The sequence below is a fragment of the Nestor notabilis genome, unplaced genomic scaffold, assembly GCF_000696875.1.
Source record: "Nestor notabilis isolate BGI_N333 unplaced genomic scaffold, ASM69687v1 scaffold2939, whole genome shotgun sequence".
Lineage (NCBI taxonomy): Eukaryota > Metazoa > Chordata > Aves > Psittaciformes > Psittacidae > Nestor > Nestor notabilis.
Window position 1 is genome coordinate 967 of NW_009944844.1, and position 12,969 is coordinate 13,935.

Sequence of the window (12,969 nt, forward strand, 5' to 3'; positions counted from 1 at the left end):
GTTACTCATTTCTAATTAAGAAACATGAATCAATTCACTTACCTGTAAAATACTGGATGCATGTTTTCCAGAGAACCTGTCTTTTCTTAATATACTTCACTTAGAATAAATGAACTTCCAGAGCACTATAAAATTGTGTCAATATTACAGATGTAAAAAAGAACTTTTGGATATATATATACAAATAACACATTAAAAAGTGTCATTACCTGTAAAGCCTCCTGTTTATTATAGAATTCATTATCATCTGGTGGTTTAATGAGGTAGCAATGGTTACAGCACTTCTTGAGTTCCATCATGATGTTCAAAAAGCCAGATGTACTGCCTTTTGAACCTTTACTGAGGGCTTTATAATTCCTGGTTAAAATCCACCTATAGTATAAGATGCACAGTGTAAGTCATTTCTAACCATATGTGGAAGCAAGACAGGTGTAAGCTCTCAAAATATAAACAAGCCAAAGAAAAAGAGCAGATCCCCCAAAACTGTACAACCATGCCAAACAAAAACTACATGACATTAGACCAGTGTAATTCTTGAGCCCTTGCTTCAAGAATTTTACTGCTGTGAAAGCCTAGAAGCCTCAAGTTCAAACTGCATTATAAAAACTATTATATTTCAGTAAATTGCTTGTAGATATATCACTGAAAGAGCTCAACTTAAAAAGTGTTGTTACTTGTAATATTGCTTCTGCAATGCACTCATTTCCATCCTCAGAATTTGCTCAACTTTAGCAGGTAAAGACTTTTCTACATCTTTTTTAACTCTTCTCAGCAGAAATGGTTCAAGTTCTTTATGAAGACTTGCATAACCATACTCTCTCCCTTTGCCATGCTCCTCTTCAAAATCTTCCCATGAGGAAAACCTTCAACATAATAAAGAATGAACACAAAATAGTGACATGCTGTGAATGACCTGAAGAAGCAAAATTCAAGAAGAAGGACAACACTAACAGAGAATGTGTATAAACACAACATAAGAGTGTGCACACACGTATGGATTTCTTCCCTTCTGTTTAATTTATCCAATTTCTGAATTTTAATCCAACAAGAAATTCCAAATACTTTCGCCTATAAACAGAGAAAGGAATTTTCAAAAAACATTTACAGAATTAAATTTTAACTTCCCCAGTGGAAATGCAACATTTCTGGTTTTGTGCAACGATACTTTCCTAGATGGTTGCAGAAATTCCATTATTATACATTTATCAAGAGAAGCATAAAAAACCCAGCTGCATAGCTGGAGGGTGTGCAAAAGAACAAGAGACTACTTAACGTACAGTTTGCAGTTTCTGTTGTCTAGCTGAAGCATAACTATCCTCTATGCTAACAGACTAGGAGAACAGACTTTACCAACAAATGAAGAATGGGTACTCGACCATACTGACTCTGCCTGTAAGGTTCTGAAGAAGTCAGTACAATCCACAGGTCAAACTGAATACAGCTATGATCCTCAGCATTTACAGTATGCCTGACAGGAACACATGAATGTGCTTTCACACATGAGCTATAATTTATCTTAGGTATAAAGGAGTCAGTACAAAATAAGGTCAACACAGTAAGCTTACTGTATGCAAACCATATGGGAAAACCAGCTATGTAACTGAACTACAAGGTATTGCAAATCTTCGTACAAGTCTGTTTTCATTAGCAGTACTAACACAGAAAAGATTCCATTTTATTTCCCCAGTGTAAATTTCCCCATATTGCTTTCCTCTTAGGCCAAGATCAAGCCTTTTTAACAGGTTTTCACCCATACATTGATCATTGATACATTGATATTTGTGGATTGGTAAAATGGAAAAAGGTGACAACTGCTACCAGTGTTACTTCATGAAAAAATATATGTCTACTTTGATATAAAATATTTAAATTATCTTTCAGTATGATTCTCTAACTCTATCAATTCTTAAACCACTACACTATTTCACAATAACAACCTTGGCCAAAAAATGTTAAAAAGAATCATGTAAAACTCTTTCTTACTTTTCTGGCATGATGAAGTGTAACAAAGACCAAAGCTCTTTCAGGGAGTTTTGCAAAGGAGTTCCAGTAATAAGAAGACGATGGTTAGACTTAAAGTCTATTAAAGTCTTGTACAGAAGAGAGTCGTCATTTTTTAAACGATGCGCTTCGTCAACTCCTATGAACGCCCAATTCAGACCACCAAGGAATGACTTTAAAAGAATGGATGAGGGGGGAAATGTTATACAAACACACACATTGCACAATTAAATTTAGGTTTAAAAGGAAGAAAATAGCCAGAAGTCTGACCCACACTGATTTTTACATGACAGAAAAAAAATCACTATTGACCTCTTCTTCCCAGCATGTATAAACAAATGAAGTAAAAATGTTCTGCTTCTTGACTAACTATAAAAATCTCTATATACTGTTAGAAGGATTAACAGCAACTCTGTGTACTATCACTATGGAGATAGTATTAATACAATATTATGCACAATAACAAAGGAAAAACACAGAATTTCAGAGTTCAGTATCACGTTTGGGGTTAGGTTCTTTTTCAGCTCCTTGATGGTAGTCTGCAAAGTAGAGCTATTGAAGATGGGAGGAGATTATTACACAATGTGAATCCCAAGCAAACTAAAGAAGAAGAAGTGTTACCCACTTAACAAAATGGAAAAAGGCTGAAAGCCTCACCACGCATACAGAAAATCAAGAAGTGCTTAAGCCCTCCCGCGCCAACAAACCATGCACACAAAAAAACCCCAAAACTCCAGCCATGCACTGTCATAGTCCAAAAAGCAAAGCTACCACAGTGTCCATAAATGCAATGGCCCACAAACCAAATACATGTAAGTCTAAAGAGAGATCTACAATGGAGAAACTATTTTTATCTCCCTGAAGAAATGTGATTACCTTATCCTTAAGCAAGATTTCATACGTTGTTAGAAGTATGTTAAATTTTAATCGTTTGGTCTGTGGATGCATCCATTCATGAGTTCTTATCTACACACACACACAAGAAAAAAATCAAGTGAATTACAAGCTAGAGAAAAAAGGTCTATTGACTAGGATGAGTTTAAGTACTCAGCAACCTAAATCATACAATCATAGAATGGTTTGGGTTGGAAAGGACCTTAAGATCATCTAGTTCCAACCCCCCTGCCATGAGCAGGGACACCTCGCACTAAATGTGTAATGCCATACAATAATGATCATGAAAAAGAAGCACAACATATTAACACACACAAGCCTGAACTTCCAACCTATGTACTCAAAAAATATTTTGTTTAAACTTCAGAATAAATACCAAAGAATTTCTACAAAACACTTTTTACTTTAATGGATGAGAATAGTAACATTCAGAAAACACATTAAAGAAAATATATCAACCGCATCTCAAGAAAATAAATTAAGATCATGACTGGCTTGCTTACATATTTTTTTTTACTACAGCCATGTAAATAATCATGTGGCAGAAAATAATTTGTTTTCAAATGCAAGACAAAACTTTTTAATCCTGTTCACCACTAAGAAGGAAGGAAACCTTTCACACACACATTTATATCAGATCAAAATCTAAGTTTTCAATTAGCATCTTAAACACACACTGTTTCAGTAAGTATTGGCTCAGTCCTAACCAAAATACTGAGATTAGAACAGGACGGGAATATGAAGTGAGTCTTGTTTATCTACAAGCCTTTCCAATGATAAAGAGAAATACTCACCATATTTCTGCTAGTTATATCTCCTAAATAAACTACAGCATTCATCTGAGGAGCCCAAGTTTGAATCTCTCTTTGCCAAGATGTCAAGGTAGAAAGTGGCACGACAAGCAGGAAAGGCCCATACAATTGATGTTCATGGAACAGGTAGTTCAGAAAAGAAATTGTTTGTATTGTTTTACCCAGACCCATTTCATCTGCAAGAATACAGCTATTCCCCCTAAAAAAAAAATTAAAAAAAAAAAAAAAAAAAATTTGGGGGGTAGGAGGGAAGTGGTATAGAGAAGGGAAGGAATTGGACAAGAAGAAATTATTACCTTTTCAGCATAAAACCCACTCATACAAGTGTAAGATTTTCCAACTATACATCTTGAAGTTTATTTCCACTGTTTTCCCATAAAACCAATTTCCATTCCCCCTTAATATTTGAATTCTATTAAAAAAGTTAACAAAAATTTTGGAAACACTCCTTATGAGTCTAATTTTAAACGTATAATGCTAATGTCGACATTTCAGAACAGCTGCTTTAGGTTTTCTGGTATTACTGGTTTAGGCTGGTTTGAGCTTTTACTATACAAAACCCTTCAACTTCAAATAAAACCAAAACAGAAAATCAATTTAAAAGTTTTACAAATGCTTACAATTTACAAACAGAAAAACTCATTTCAAACTACACTTACTTGCACCATGAGTGAGCAAGCCAATTCAATCCATTTAACTGATAATCTCTTAACTCCAAACTTTCATGTCCCCCAATGTATGATGGTTGCTTCTTCAGTGCAACAAACCTTGGCCTCTGTTTTAGTACCTGTCAAAAGCAAACTGATCATCAGTCCTGCTACTGACTGAAGTTGCCAAAATGTCTTCCTACAGGAAAAAAATAGCAGTAGGGATCTACTGGGTCACCAAATCTAGTCTTCATCCATCAATAAAAACTAGGCTGTCTAAAAACACAATCTGCAAGTTGAAATTAGTTTGACTGCTAATCTAAATTTCACAATGGGAATCATATTAACTCACTCAAAATTTACTTTTAAAATAAACTGCAATACTAAACAAGCACATCTTTGAACGCCAGTAAAAACGCAGGGGACTTGCACCTACAAAAAACTACACTTAGTAGTGGTATTTTCCATATACATTACTATATATTATTACTATTCTGAAAAACCTTCAAAAATATTTCATAGTATGTATCTTATCTCTGGATTCATAGAACGTCTTCACATATTTACTAATCACAATTGGTGTGGTGGTTTGAACCTGGCTGGCAGCTAAGCCACCACCCAGCTGCTTACTCCCTCTCCACCCTAGTGGGACCAGGGAGAGAACTGAAAGGGCAAAAATAAGAAAAACTTGTGGGTCAAAATAAAGAGTTTACTTGGTGAAGGGGGAAAAACCACAAAAACCCACAACTGAGAAAAAAATCCACAAGTGACAGAATGGGAGACACATATTAACACACCAGCAGACTGACGAGCAGCAAGTCTCCAAAAATCAGCCACCTTTGAACCCCTGTCCAGCCCACCCGGTTTTATCATCACGTTAAATGGCACAATATCATTTTGGCCAGTTGGAGTCAGCGCTCTGGTCAGCAATAGCCAAAATACTGATTGTGTTATCAACACTGTTTAGGTCACAAATCTGAAACATAGGCCATACAAGCTACTATGAAGACAATTAAGTCCATCCCAGCAAGACCCAGTACAACTGATTATAAAACCACTGAAAATTACATACCTTGCAATCCTTAAAGGGAGTTGTCTTGGACTGATTTCTGCTAAAGTACTCATCAATGCGTGCCTGAAACTTTTTGGCAATGAGAGCACCATCTTCCCAGCTACATTCCGAATAGGGCAGACCCTGCCATTTACAATAGTAGTCTGGATAACCAGCCGCTGATTTCTGATTTGAATGAGCTGCAGAAATGCATTAGAGCAATCTGATCAGCATTTTACTTCTTTATCTTATGAAAACACTCATTTTAGGAAATAAGACAATATAAGCTAGCTCCATAGCACAGACAGTATGGCAACTTTTCTCTTTACCTGAAGTTTTGTTGTGGATTAAGAAGTGAGCGATACTCATACAAAATTTCTTAATTACAAGTACAATATACAAGCAAGTGAACATACAGAATATTCTCAACAGTTTTCTGTCCACAAGTTTGTAACATACCAATTATTCTTTCCACTATCTGATATTGTTTATGTAGATCATCTGTAAGCTCCTGCTGGCAGTTGTAATATTCCACATCTTCCGGAGAAGCATTTTTCAGCCTGTAATGGGAATTAATTTGTCAAGCTTACTATACCATACAGTTCTAAAACTAAGAAAATTTGGCAGCTCTAAAGCTCTGAATATAAGCATCATAGGAATGTTGCTTAGAAAGATTCTTTGAAGGGACAACTTAGAAATTCCAACTACAAAACTGTTGCATCTGGCCTAGGTCATCATTAATGACCAAGTATGCTTATTGAGATACACAACTACTATAGCTACAAGTGTTACCGATCACACAGTTAATTCAGAACATCTATTCTCAACAATCAGTATAGTACTTTACAGGGTATTTTAATGGACCAGTGTTCACTGTGACTCAATTCTGTGTGAATCCATCTTTTGATTAAGTTTCTAAAAATCCCACCAGTAGTTTCTGATTATATTAAAAATACTAATAAAACTCAACACCAAAAAGGCGACTTTAAAATGTACATGGATTTCTTCAGATTTTTGTTCCTAGGCTTGAACCTCAGATTTGAACCAAGAAAACGCAATTCTTCAAAGTAGTCTGAAACAGCTAATGTACCAAGTTCCTGAAGAACTCTGATCAAAGTATAACGACAAAATTAGTAAAAGGTACAATTTCTTATTATTTTTTAAACACTACCCATCTTGTTAAAACTCCATTTATAACACATACACACTAAAATCAGATTCAGGGGATTATCTTACAGTAACATATTAAGAAGGCTTCAACTTTTAAAGTTTTTGTCTTTCTATTGCATAGACACTTGAAATTATTCCCTCAAAAAGAGGGAAGAGGTCTCGGAAACACAACAGAACATCTACATTGTTACAAAAGAAATATTGAGGAAGCCTATATAAAAATATTCACCATCGTTTTGTTTCCTGATCCTTTTTTTTATAGTTGTCCAGTTTCTTCATTCCTTTAACATTTTGTTGCTTCAGTGTTTCCTCAGTTTCCCAAGTGTTATGGATGTGTGACCAACCTTTCCATTTAATAAGATACTGTATTTCTCCTGGCTCTTTTGACTTTTCAAACCCAGCATTTGGGTCACCATCTGCCTCAATTGCATAGATGGTGGTTGCAGCACCTGTGGCTAAGAAAGAAACATCATAAGATTTAATTAAGTGTGCATTCTGATAACTTAACCAGTAAGAAATCTAGTGTAGAAAGCAGTTAGTGATACTTCTAGATGAGCATATAGTTGACTCGTACCTACAGCTCTCATGTCATTACTCTTATCTGAACAATTATAATGTGGATATGTAAACAGACGGACAAGTACTCAAAATAGAATCAAAAGAGCAAATAAAATTTCTGCACTTAACCTACAGTATCTTTACTTTACTCATCAGAATTTTCTTTGCATTCTCAGTCTTTACAGTCATCACCAGGGAACACCTTACTAATGCTGCTTGACATATTCTGTTGTATTAGGCTGATCTCTGAGCATAGAAAAGATATCTGACATCATACTTTGTCAGTCTTGAGACTCCAGTAACGTACTACTAGGGGATACTATAAACCTGTTTCTTCCTAAACATGTCTACTTTGCCTGCCTTTCTTATCTTACCTGGGAAAATTTGTAATTAAGTACAGTCTATATCACAGCTGACTCATACCAGGAGCAGCAAACAGGCTTATTTTGCAAGGACAGACAGGTAAGGAAATGAGCCCAGCAAGCTGCAGGGGCCAGATAAAGCCACAGAGAGTGGCAACAACAAAAGACAGCACAAACAGCAACGTCATCTGGGCAGGAAGAATATAAGCAGCTTAGCTCCAAAGTCTCTGACCACAGCAATAACACTGTGCACTGGAGCAGGACACACTACAGTTCAGGACACACTACAGTTCAGGACAGGATGGGAGAAGAAAACTGAGAGGAATAAGAGTGCAAGTTCTGAGATATGTCAGAAACTTTAGAGACTGAGTATAACTAATAGAGAAAGGCAGCTCTGAAGCGCAAGGGCCCCAGGGTTTGGGTGCTGGGGTTTTATTTGTTTTTATAACTAGAATCCTAATTTGCAGACTCAGAATGCTTACATAGAATTGCTAGACACGGCATCTCATTACTACTGGAAATATGACATGCCTACCACTGTTCACAAAATACTTTTAAGAGTTCATATGCAAGTGTGCCTCTGAAATTTTAGATGCATTTTGTAGTCATTCCACACATTGCACTGTATTAAGACAATCTGTACAGCAGTAACTGAAATCATAAGCTCAGTGGTTCAGCCTTACCAACACCATCTCTCAAGATTCAGGTTATTAGTCAGTTCTTGGTTTTTCTCCACTCTACTGTATATAATTTATACTGATCAAGTATCACTAAACTGTAAAAACAGTAGCGTAACAGTATGGTATGCATTTATGCTATATGGAGCTATATTCCACTTCATTTTTGTTTTCTACTTAGGTAGAAAATTCTACATTTTACTTTGCAACACCTAGCAGGAACTTTAAAAAGGAATATCCTTATGAATATGAGACAAAACAAGATGACTTTTTGGTAACTTTAAAATTATTGCTGTTTATAAATTTCACAGATGACCTACAGCTGAGACCATCTGCTGAAGTTGCACCACAGTGCACTCCAGGATCTTAAGGACACCAACAAAAGAAAACAATACGAAAATAACCTCCTTTTCGTCCAACTCGACTATCCATGAATTTTTCTATAGTTTCAAATTCATCTTCTTCAGTCTGTGGGACATCTTCTCCACAAACTTCCAGTAAATCATCAGAATCTGTCTTGGTTTCTTCAGCTTCTTTGTAACTTATGTTGACTGTTGCCTGGCGACGAGATCCTCTCTTATCGTAATCATCATCATCATCCTCTTCCTCCTCTTCATCCTCCGATGAATCAAGTTGCCTCTTTTTTGGTCCTGTACTCTTCTTCCCACTTTTTGGCTTAATTCTTGAAGATAAAGACACAACAGGGACAACTACAAATCCTCTGTATTGCACTCTGAATACAAAGTTAATGAATGCTAAGTTACTACACTTTCAGTTACAGCAGACAAGAAAAGGAATTCCCTAGAAAGCAGTATGTTAACAATGCTTTTGAAAACACTCCTCTTTTTTAATAAACATTAATGTCTTTATTTGAATATACAGTAGCAGTATATAATTCAACTGCTTAACAGAAATAGTACCAAAGTATCTAAACAAATGACTTTTTACCTGCTTGGAGGCTTCCGGCTTTTAACCTTGTTTTTTGGCTCATAGTCAGATTCACTCTCTTCACAACTGCTTTTCTCTCTATCTTCTTCTGATTCAGAATCAGAACCAGTTCCTGATACTGACCCTGATCCTGACATCTGCCAGTCTTCACTGTACATATTGAAAGACAAAAAAGTAACTTTTTTTTATATCAGGGATTCATCCACAGGGTATCTGCTGTAATTTCAACAGTCTTCACAGAAATAAAAATCTTGTAACAGTTATTCCAGCTGATAAGACAGAAAATTGCCGTCACTGAATAAATTGTCATCAATGAATAACGGGTAGGTAAAATTACCCAATGGCTTCAAAGGGAGTTGGACTAAGTTTTCTATTACCAAGAGGTACATTTAAAATCCAAAAGAAAAAAATCTGGACCTCTATATAAATTTCAGCGTGAAGAAATGAGTTAACATGACACTAAGAAACCAAAACACTTAACAAGTTTAACTGGAAAGATACATCTTTATCAGTACTACAAGTTCTATATACTGGCAACCCTGAATAATGAGGGGATTCATGAACTGGGAGAAAAGGAATGATAGAGCACTTAAATTTCTATGCATCATTCATAAAAAACACAGGTCACTGCCTCTCACTGCCACAACAACAACATATAATCCTTTTCACATCCTTTTAGATCTACCATTTAGAATGAGGTTATTTTCAGTTAAAATTCTTTGCTAGTCAATGAAGTTAATTACCATCAGAATTACGATAACTTTTAAACATGTCCAAGGAAAAAAAAGAAAACCAACCACCTAAAAAAAACAGACAAAAAGAATTTGGCATTAACTAAGGTTCTAACTTAAATTTGTTGTGACACAACCTACTTAAGTAGTTTCACATTTCTACAAGAATTTTTAGAGGGCCTTCAGCTCAGAACCAAACTGCAACAATATTTAAAAAATAACAGCATTGATGAATGTTTTTGAACAACACTGCACTTGTTTGCTCAAAAATACCATATAGACATTCCTTTAGAGTTTATTTTAAATATTCCAAAGGATTTATCAAAATTGGAAATGCAATATCAAGAAAAATTAGAAAGGGAACTTAAGCATTTCAATTGTGAAGAAATGAAGCATGAATTACGAGCATATGTCACTATGACAAAAAATTAAAAATTACTTATGAAATATCTTACTCTTTATGTTTTCTCTTCTTGGTTTCACTGGATGAATCATCTGCAGAACTCTCACTACTTGATGAGTCCTGCAGGTGAAGTAAAAGAAACCGCACCAATTTATTGTTACAAAAAGAATGAAGTATTTCTAACATATTAAAACAATAAATCAGTTCCCATTTTCACATTGGAGGTGTATTATTTATGTTTTACCCTCTTCATTCCCCACAGTGTAGCTGTTAATGCAGAATGAGATAAAGGCTGCTATTGTTTTTGTATTTATCCATCTGTGAATACATTGTGCCAGCACAGCTCTAGGGAAACCAAAAAAAAAAACCAAACCAGTCTTAAAAAATAATCATTGTTACTGCATACTTAAAAAACTCATGGTTTACACTGCCCCAACTTAATCAAGATGATGGTTCTACCAAAATCCTAACAAAATCTCCTACCCTCTCTCTACTAGAGAGCTTTCTCACCTTCTGTATTCTCTCACATTTAAACACCAGTTAAAGAAACAGGAATGTTTCTTCTTTCTCTATGGTCAAGAAAAAACAAAAACCCTCTTAAAATCAGATTTTTCTAAAACCAATCTCATTGGGATTCAATTTAACTTAGATTGTTTTATCATGAAAAACATCTTTCAGAAAGAGAATACTGAACTAATGCTTTAACAATAGGTGATTAAGTTCTGCGTTTAAGTTTTAATGATAAACTGCTACCAGAAAAAAAAGAGAAATCCAACTGAATGAGTGTGACTACATTGCATAGTTTTTGTAATGAAGGAGAAAAAGATTGCTTTATAAGTAAATTCCACTTCATAATCACTAGTGTCCTCAAAAGATGTTCCTCCTTCACAAAGTCAACATTTCTTTAGACTGTCATTTAGGTTTTGAAATACCTAGAATACAGGTGTCATTCTTAAAAGACAACAATTCTTTTGTAGTAACTTGTTACAAAATTCGTCAAAACGTAGTTTTTACTTTATATGGAATTTTTGAAAACCACAGCACCTACCTTTATATGAATGAAATTGAAAAAAAAATCCTATCATTTTTAACTCTCTTTACAAAACCCAAGAAGCCAAAAATACAGTATGAGTCTGCATGGTTTGAAACTTTCTCCATACATTACATTACCTAAAAATACCCCATAATCGAGGCTGCTATAATTTTGGCACAATTAAGTTGAAAACAAGTAACTAGAGATATTTATACTTTTCCTTATAAAATCATCAGTTATTTGAATGTTACTTTTATAGGCTAAACCCAGACTTTTACACACAGTTAAGAGAATATAACTGGGCTTTATTTAATTTTATTCTTATTTATGGGATGATGAGATATTATTTTTAATATATTATAAAATTCTAAATTATGTTATTTACCTCTTCTGAACCACTGTCTGATGAGGCTGTCTTTTGTTGTTGCTGTTGCTTCTTGAGTACTGTTGATCTCTGCACTGCAAGTATACTTGGACTAGACTTCCAAAACTGAACAGGAATGGAGATGCAAGAGTCAGTTAAACATTCTGAAAGTCTCCAGTTTCCACATTTTTACTTTTTCTGAGTAGCATCTCTACTAAGTTAAGACCAATCAACCAGGATTTTAAAGATCAAAAAATTTCACTGCATGCACTAATAGTAAGTTAAACTAAAGATTTCTGCAGAACAGATCATTATATAGTAACTGCCAGGACAACTTCTACAGCAGTTTAACAGTACAGTTTAACAACAATTGTGTAGTTAAAGTAAAACATTTATGAACTAAATTTTTAAACTAACCCAGATAAATCCTTTTAAGTCACTTAGCTGTTAAGGTTTTTCTTCATACAATAATTCTAAAGTACATGAATAGAAATATAACAGAGAAGCCTTAACAGTCTTCAATTCTTGTGGTAACTAATATATGATTACCCTTCATAAATGTGGTCTACCACCCAATCAAGTCCATACAACAGGAAAATGCAAGTACTTTTGGCCCACCATATTTAAGAGAAGACCGCTTTTTCCTGCATTTAGCTAACTTACTGATAAAGAAAGCCAATCGTATGTAAGCTTGGAATTTTTACAAAAATCATTTACTGATACAAGAAAACTAAGCATTAGAGAAACAATGTAAAAAATAGAATTTCAGAAATAACATTTGTGCCTTTGTGTTCAGTAAGTTCCAGTAAATTGTGTGCTTCTGTGTGATGAAATTTAAGGTAACCATTTAACTCAAAATACTTAAAAATAATTTTAAAAGTATCAGTTCAAGTACTTATCCAGGAGAAACTTGGACCAGAGTTTAAGACAGCTAAGCACTTTCAGTAATCCAACCAAGTTAGTCAAAAAACACTTTGTTATCTCTTTTTTTTTTTCCTGAATAAAAACTGCTCTTGAGACTAGCTACACGGAAAGATTTTTAAAGGTCGCCTTGCCCCCTCTCCCCAAAGAAAAGAGTTCAATTATACATTTTGTTTACCTCAGATCCATCAACTTTTGGTGGTTTAGCTTGAATTTGTTTCTTCTCTCTAGATGTGTCAGACTCTGATTCTGACTCAGTGCCTGACTCTGAACCAGAGTCAGAGTCACTGCTACCTGACTGACTGCTGCTTCCGTCACTACTGCTTGAGCTTGAACCAGATCCAGAACCTGATGCTGACCCGGAATCGTCATCTGATCGGCTGCAATGAGAAGTTAG

The 12,969-nt window shown here is 35.0% G+C and overlaps 1 protein-coding gene across 1 annotated transcript in view; it reads right to left on the reverse strand.

The window, feature by feature from the left end:
• Positions 1-209: 209 nt before the first annotated feature.
• LOC104401366 (chromodomain-helicase-DNA-binding protein 1) overlaps positions 210-12,969 on the reverse strand; it is a gene marked incomplete at its 3' end in the record, with an annotated part of 28,019 nt that continues 15,259 nt past the window's right edge. The window contains exons 2-15 of the mRNA XM_010022587.1: positions 12,751-12,952; positions 11,673-11,777; positions 10,307-10,374; positions 9,121-9,270; positions 8,577-8,854; positions 6,805-7,030; positions 5,865-5,965; positions 5,427-5,605; positions 4,367-4,494; positions 3,690-3,906; positions 2,878-2,967; positions 1,984-2,174; positions 675-863; positions 210-372 (exon numbers count right to left, since the gene is read on the reverse strand). Of these exons, the coding sequence (XP_010020889.1) occupies positions 210-372; positions 675-863; positions 1,984-2,174; positions 2,878-2,967; positions 3,690-3,906; positions 4,367-4,494; positions 5,427-5,605; positions 5,865-5,965; positions 6,805-7,030; positions 8,577-8,854; positions 9,121-9,270; positions 10,307-10,374; positions 11,673-11,777; positions 12,751-12,952 (2,287 nt within the window). The remainder of the gene's footprint in view (positions 373-674; positions 864-1,983; positions 2,175-2,877; positions 2,968-3,689; positions 3,907-4,366; positions 4,495-5,426; positions 5,606-5,864; positions 5,966-6,804; positions 7,031-8,576; positions 8,855-9,120; positions 9,271-10,306; positions 10,375-11,672; positions 11,778-12,750; positions 12,953-12,969) is intronic.